General features: G+C 43.2%; 1 protein-coding gene across 1 annotated transcript; it reads right to left on the reverse strand.

The window, feature by feature from the left end:
- Window positions 1-4,137: 4,137 nt before the first annotated feature.
- LOC310776284 (nuclear factor 7, brain-like) lies at window positions 4,138-6,428 on the reverse strand (the record flags this gene model as incomplete). The annotated part of the gene is made up of 2 exons (XM_083636491.1): window positions 4,138-4,211; window positions 5,321-6,428. The coding sequence occupies 2 exons, from the start codon at window positions 6,426-6,428 to the stop codon at window positions 4,138-4,140; spliced, it is 1,182 nt and encodes a 393-aa protein (XP_083492617.1).
- Between the last annotated feature and the right edge of the window lie 1,339 nt (window positions 6,429-7,767).

Consider the following 7,767-nt stretch of genomic DNA (forward strand, 5'->3'; position numbering starts at 1 on the left):
CTCATATAGACGGTTTTCACGGAATGGTCAGTCCTGCACTTGAATGTTTTTTTTTCTTTTATGTCCATAGCAAACACTGTAACAGGAAGTGAGCGGGGGTTCAATTTAGAATGTTTTTGTTGTCAAGTTAAAACCGTCTATAATGTAAACGATGTAACACTTAGAATAAGGCTATGCCTATGACAGAGGGAAGTGGTGTGAATGAGATGGAAGCTTCCCACATCTCTTCAGTGAGCTTGATGTTTTAAGTCTTGCTCCCCAGACTCATTTTGTTTTGTCCAAAGAAGACAAACTGATACCTTGGGAAATCTATATTTTAGAAACATGTCCCTTAGTATCTGGGTCCCAGTCCATTATGATGTCCAACACACTCTTTTCCAGCAGGACAGGAAGTGGGCAGTGTTCTCTGGTCAAACCGTTTCAGGACAGGAAGTGAGTCATGTTCTCTGGCCAAACTGTGGGCCTGGAGGTGTCTAAAGAAGGGTGTATTCGGTGTATAGAGAGGTCCAGTAACGAGTCCGGAAATCATCGATGCTAACAGCCCTGGTTCTTCACAGTTTTCGCCTATGGGAGTTTTGAATGGGTTTTTGGCGCGATGCTTCTAATAATCTCTCTGGACAACGCTGGCTTAATCAAACGCGAACCAGTGTTTAGTAACATCATCTTCACACATGAAGACCACTTTTATGAGTTTTGAAGCTTTTACATGCCGTTAAACGGGCGGCTAGCTAGCAAACGGCTAAATGAGACTACACTTTTGAGTCGATGTGGATATATACGTCAATAACGTCACCACTTCAAAGGGCGAACACAGAAATGCTCTTTCCCTCACCTGGTTCAGCCCCGTTCAGCCCGAGGTAATCAGTGCACACATCCAACAACAGTCCAGGTTGAGTGCTGACGTGACGTGGAAGCCTATGCGACAGTGTGTAGTTCTGGATTAGCTTAGCATGAGCTTTTTACTTCTAGGGCTCGCATTTACGCTACAAAACTCATGAAAGTGGTCCTCATGTGTGAAGATTATCCCGCTGAACCTTGGTTCGCGTTTGATTAAACTTGCGTTGTCCACAGACATTATTTGAAGCATCACGCCAAAAACCCATTCAAAAATCCCATAGACAGAAACAGTGAAGAACCAGGAAGTTCGGGACTTCCGCATTCAGCCTACAAAAATACGTCATCCCTGGACCTCTCTATTATGGCCCTGTCGGAGAATTTCAAATGAAGCAACGCTGCCATCTAGTGGTCACTAAAGAACATCAAACCATTGTCATGCCATGTTTGAAATGCTGCATCAGTCTGGGAGGGATGTGGTAAGGTGCTCCTGCCTCCACCCCCTGACATCTCTGCACTGCAGTGGTTAGAGACAGAGACCTGTTGATGACCTAGAGACTGTCATTCATTCATCCCGTGCAACCAAGTGTTTGACCTAGCTGGGCATCAGTGACCAGGTACAGAGTGTGGTGTAGTCTAGTCACCAAGGCAACCTGACCATTTCTGAATTTTTGTTCCGCTTGCTTTTTTATTTACAGGGTTTACTTGTACTTTTACTTTCAATACTTTTAAGTACATTCAACAAAAAAACACTTGATATTTAACACATTGATACCTGATGCAGCATTTGTGTGTATATCCCTCATTTGTGTGTGTATCCCTTTAAGACCGCAAACTGCGTTAACACGGTTCGCGGTCTTAAAGGGATACACACTCAAATGCTGCATCAGGTATCAATGGGTTAAGTACAGAAAAAATCAGCTACTTTAAGACTTTTACTCAAGTAATATTTTAATGGGTCACTGAGTCATTTTCTGGTGAAGTATCTGTACTTTTACTCAAGTATGGTTTCTGAGTACTTTATACACCACTGAGTAATACAGGTGTATGCCCAAGCTGTTGTCACAGAGAGAGATGTTTTGGATTGACCAACTGAATAGTATGCAACCTAAGGGACTTAATGACGACTTTACATTTCGACCTTTCTTATAAATTAAGTGGCCGGTTAGTTTTCTCATGTTTATTTTTGCTCTCCTGTTTGTTTGGGTTGTTTTAATGTGACCCATACAGCTTGTTGCTCTTGATGCCTGATCTGTACTGTTGTCTGACCCAAGTGCATCTGAACTCCAGGGTAACGTTACCATGGTAACCATAGCAAACAATCCGCCTCGTGTCTTCCTTCCTAATGGCAAAATTCACCTTGTTTTTAACTTTTCCGCGGTATGAACACCATGCACCGATAAATAATGCTGTTTCTTCTTTAAATATGAACAAAAACGCACATTACATGCCTGACTGCGGTGGTTGAAGGCGACAGACCAGAAGTGGGTCTGTTTACTTCCGCGGTCAACTGGGGCAGCCTGAAAGTAGCCAATGAGTGACATCCTCCCAATTGAAGACCCGCCTTGACGAGCGGCCTGACAGTTTGCCATTTCCAATTGAATTTTGTCACTGATAACGCACGAAGTGAACCTGCAATACACGGGAGGCGCTGTTTTGCTGTTTTTCATTTGAATAGAGTACATTGCAAAGCATGTTCAGTCTTTGATAATGTAATGTCGAATGTCAAACATGTAATGTCAAATACAAATGCATTTTCATTTGAATTGTGACTTAAATAATGCTTGCAGGGATGGAAAATTAGGCTGGATTTTTTGGATTGCATTTACATTTCCACATTTAAATTACAAGTTTGATATAGTCCATTGAAAAGCAGTATGACTAAATTAAAATGAAATGTCAAATACCATTTAAATTATCATTTGACATTTTCTACAAAAATGCATTTTAATTTGAATTGTGACTTAATTAATGCTTGCAGAGATGGAAAATTAGGCTGCATTTTTCGGATTGCATTTTCATTACCAAATTTAAATTACCATTTGAATATAGTCCATTGTAGAGCGGGCTATGGACTTTGAAAATTAAATGTCAAACAGCTTGTCATTTTAATTCTTATATAGTCATAGAAAGCCCTTACAAGTATATGAAAATGAAAATGAAAATTGGATTATTCCATTTTCATTTTCATTTTTACTGAAATAACACACACATGTGTTGAAAATGATAATGTTATTGAGGAATTACATTACCATTTTCAAGTTTAAATTATCATTTGAATAGAGTCAGCTATGGGCTTCCATAGTAACTGAGTGTGCTGCATGGTTAATAAATAGCTGAACTTGAAGAACCAACATTTCTTTATTTCTTTTTCTTTGAAGAATTGCAGGACCACAGAGATCCAACTTGGCTTTAAAAGAAAATAGCGGCTGAAACAAACATTTCTGCCAATATGACAGGCCGATAAAATTATACCTTAAATGCAACAGGCCGTTATCAAGAATTCCACTCTGGGAAACTGTTTTCACTTTTTTGCATTTTCAGGCACCAATAACGACATTCCCATGTAAAAGGAAGGAACTAACAAACTAACAAAAAAAAAGTTTGCCGTTTTATCCAGGGAGCATTGCTGTGTAAACAGGGCCTTAGTACAAAATACTTATAACTGTATTATTATTGTTAACAATAACATAATAAACTTTGTCTCCAAAGTTAAAGAATTTCCATCCAACGCCATTAAAGGGATAGTTCAGTTTGTTTGAAGTGGAGTCCTATGAGGTACTTGCATACAGTCAGTGTTCTACATGCAGTAGAATGCAGCCGGCGCGGTCCCAGTTTAGAGAAATTGAGACCGGCTGCGTCAGGCAAGTAGAGCTGTGTGCTGAGTGTGAAGGGGCCATGAGCAAAAATGTAAAAAAAAAAAACCCGGAAACAAATACATAAAATCCTTCTATACTGCTCACCTGGCATAATCAAACTCTCCACAAGCCCTGAGATGCCAAGTTGACTTGAAAAGATGTAATTTACTTCTTGTTTTTAGCTGAAATGTTCACTGTAGCCAGGTGCGGCAGGTGCGCAGCTGGTCTCCATTTCTCCAAACTGGGAGCGCGCCAGCTGCATTCTACTGCATGTAGTACACTGACAGTATGCAAGTATCTCATACAACCCCACTTCAAACAAACTGAACTATCATCCCTTTAACACGTTTCTTCACAAAAAGAAGAAAAAGGTCAAAACAATCTGATGCTTTTAAAACATCCTACTAATATAATTGGGCAAAAAGTTGGCACGACCCAGAATTGTTCACTTGCTCAACTGTGCATGCACAAAGAGCATGCCAGTAGAGTGGGCGAGGTCGCGTGGCGACCAAGCTGTGTCTGAGAAGAGGGTGAGACCTCGAGGGCAAGCCAGAGGCACGGTAGAGATGAGTGATGCCAGTTCAGTGTGCTCTGTTTCTACTTATCATAAACAGGTAACCCAAAAAATATATATATAATAAAAATAATACAAAATAAAATAAACAGGTAGTCCGGGGCGTGCAGCAATAGATTCCCTGCCTACCTACCAGAGGCTCGCAGGTTCGAGCCCCCGTGTTACCTCCGGCTTGGTTAATTGTCTGGGAATCGGGCTAAAGATAAATGTATGTGTCCTGGTCACTGCACTGGTCGGTCGGGGGGCCTGTCCCCTGTGATCCTCCCACACGCTACGTCCTGCCGGTGAAACTCTGGGGTGTCAGTGAGAAGTCCTTGTAACTGCACATGTATCAGAGGAAGCATTTGCAACTCTCCCCAGATCGGCAGAGGGGGTGGACCAACGACTGGGAAAACAGGGGGAATTGGCCAAGTACACACCCACACACACACAAAAATATATCTATTTCAAAATGAAACTAGATCGAATAAACTGGATTTTTGTTCTCAGCCAAACTGATACAACTTAAAATCAAAATTAGGTGTGTGAGTTCACTGTGCAGAAGGTTCCTGTCATGGTGGACAATGGCTTGTCCTCACTGAGAGATACACACGCACGCACACGCACACGCACACGCACACGCACACACACACACACACACACACACACACACATACGCACACACACACACACACACACACACACACACACACACACACACACACACACACACACACACACACACACACACAGACTCTCTCTCTCTCTCTCTAACTGGGTCTAACAGAGACCTTCACTGGTATTACCTTCAGAGTGTTTCCATCTTCCACAGTGGAAAAAAAAGGAAACAGCCTGTCAGTGAAGGGATGTCTGAAGGTGTGTATGTGGGTGGTAGTATCAGGATCAAAGAATGACAGCTCTCCTCTGTCCCAGTCAAGAAGCACGCTGACCCTCTGGAGCTTCTTCTTCACTGTGAGATCAGTGACTATACCTGATGGAGAGACTGCACTGTATTTACCATTAGTAAAGAAACGTATTCTCCATAATGCAGACAGTGCGAATCCCTTCCTCTGACCCTCTACGAACACACCCAGTCTCCAGCCTGTACAGTGTCCAACCTCAACATCCCAGCAGTGATATCCAGACTTAAAGCCCTCAGAGCCCAGGACACTCCAACACATGTCAAACCTCTCTGGATTGTCAGGAAGCTGCTGTCTCTCTCCACGGCTCACACTGGTCAGATCTTCAGAGACGATCAGTTTTGGATGGGCGGTGTTTGGGTCCAGAACCACAGGGGTGTAGGAGACCATCTTCCCCATCTTGTGCCAGACTGTGAAGCTCAGGTTGCCCAGGTGTTTGGCCTCGTCTATCAGAGCTCCTGAGACCAGCTGTGGATCCTCCAGCAGGGAGCGCTGGACTCTTTCCACTGTAGCCTTGTAGTTCTGCAGGACAGAGATGTCTTCAGCCCTCAGCTCCTTCTCTATGGCTTTGACTGTGTCAGAAAGAGCTGCTATCTCTCTGTTCAGACCCTCAATCTTCTCCTTCATCGTCTGACTCTTCTGCTCCTCTTCCTCCCTCAGTGCATTGATCCTGGCCTTCTCTTCCTCTTGTAGAAACCCTTGAAGGGACTGCTGAAGCTTCTTAAACTCCTCCTTAATCTGCTTCTCTGTGTGTCGGGCCTGGACCTTAATGTGTGCTGCTGTTTGATCACAGTTTCCTTTAACTTTATTAAAGAGCTGCAGTTTCTCATTTAAGGTCTTCAGAGATTCCTGGAGTTTGTTCTTGTGATGGCGTGCAGATTCATGGATGGTAATGGATCTGATTCTGTGGTGGTTGTGTGTGTCTGAATCCAGACAGCGATGACACACAAGCTGCTGATGGTCCAGACAGAAGAGCTTGAGTTTCTCAGAGTGCAAACTGCAGAGAGGCTCAGACTCTGCTGAAGCTCTCTGATCTCTCTCCAGTAAGAAGGCCTCACACATGTTCTTCAACACCAAGTTACATGGTGGTGGTTTTCTTGAAGATGCAGCCCTACAAACTGGACACTCACGCATTTGGTTCCTTGTCCACCATCTCTGCAGACAGGCTTTACAGAAGCTGTGGCTACATTTCAGGATGACAGGATCTTTAAAGATGTCACAGCAGACAGTACAGGAGAGATGCTCCTCTTGTCTCCAAGACATTTTCTCTCCGAGTGAATCTGAAAACGAACAAAACAGAGATCATATATAATAAATGATGAACAAAAGGCAACGTATTTTATTTTGTAATATAATACACAGCATCATGGAAATGAAACACATATTTGTATTTCTAAATCTATAACACAGTAATGATAACTCGGGGACACTTTCGCTTTAACACTGTTTAGCAAGGTTAATGGTAGAACCATTCTTGTATTTGCATACCGAGTTTCGATTGGCTATACGGCTTTTGTTTATATTCCTGACACAACGTTGAGGACGCGCAGAATTCCCAAGGAATGCCAGCTGTAACGTTAGTGTTTCCCGTGAGATGATCTTGTTGGATTAAGCACGATTCTTTAAACTTTATCTGCGAGTGCGGTCCAGACGCAGAACACAGACAACATTATGAGAGTTACTGATGACTGCAGCAGTGTGAAGCACTTTCTGGCTTTTCCTCCTTGGTTTGTTTGTATTTAACTCATTGAGTGCCAATGACGACTATCGTCGTCAATTCAAATAGTAACGTAGAGTGCCAATGACGACTAAAGTCGTCAATTGCGTTTTTTGACGGTGGGACGTGGATCAAAGCCTGATGCATCTCCTGTAAAAATATGGGGGATGTTGAAGGTATATAAGCTATTTTACGGACCCATTAGGTGGCGACAGTGCTCTCCAGATTAGAGAAAGGTGAGGAAAAAACAGAGAAGAAGTCATGGGGAAACGGAAACCGCATCGGTATGCATCGATATGCATGAAGCATAACATTAGCTGCTCCCACAATTGAGCCCCTCCGTCTCCGCTGCGATAGCCCCTCCACATGATTAGTTGCCAGAAAAGGTTACATTATTCTCAGCTGGAAGCGCTGGGAGCCGGCGACAAAAACGGCGGAACGCTGTGAAAAAACTGGGTGTAGCGCACTTTTCAGTGCAGAGCAAACGCAGCAGAGAGCCACCAGAGACACTCCCACGGAGGAGGAGTGTGCAGTTGAGGGGGGTGGGGCACGCAGGGCACCATACAACACCGACCCAGACAGCAGGCTCGATGGACAGACAGATTGGCAAACACAAGCTAGAATATCTGATGCCCACCAGCAGTAAATCAAGACCAGCAAGAAAGTGTAGGGTCTGCGCACGCAGGGGCCAGCGCTGCTGGTTGCAGCTAAAACATATTATTTTGCCATCAAAATTCCTTTGTTTTCGCTCTTTTATTGAAGGAAATTATTTTTGAGGTGTCACTACATCAGAAAATATTAGCTTCAGAGTCAGTGATGTGCTTGAAATGCCTCATTTCACAAAAGGCTCATTATCTCAGCTTCTAGTTTGAAACATCTGTTTTT

Source organism: Poromitra crassiceps (genome assembly GCF_964638095.1).
Source record: "Poromitra crassiceps genome assembly, chromosome: 5".
In the NCBI taxonomy this organism is placed as follows: domain Eukaryota; kingdom Metazoa; phylum Chordata; class Actinopteri; order Beryciformes; family Melamphaidae; genus Poromitra; species Poromitra crassiceps.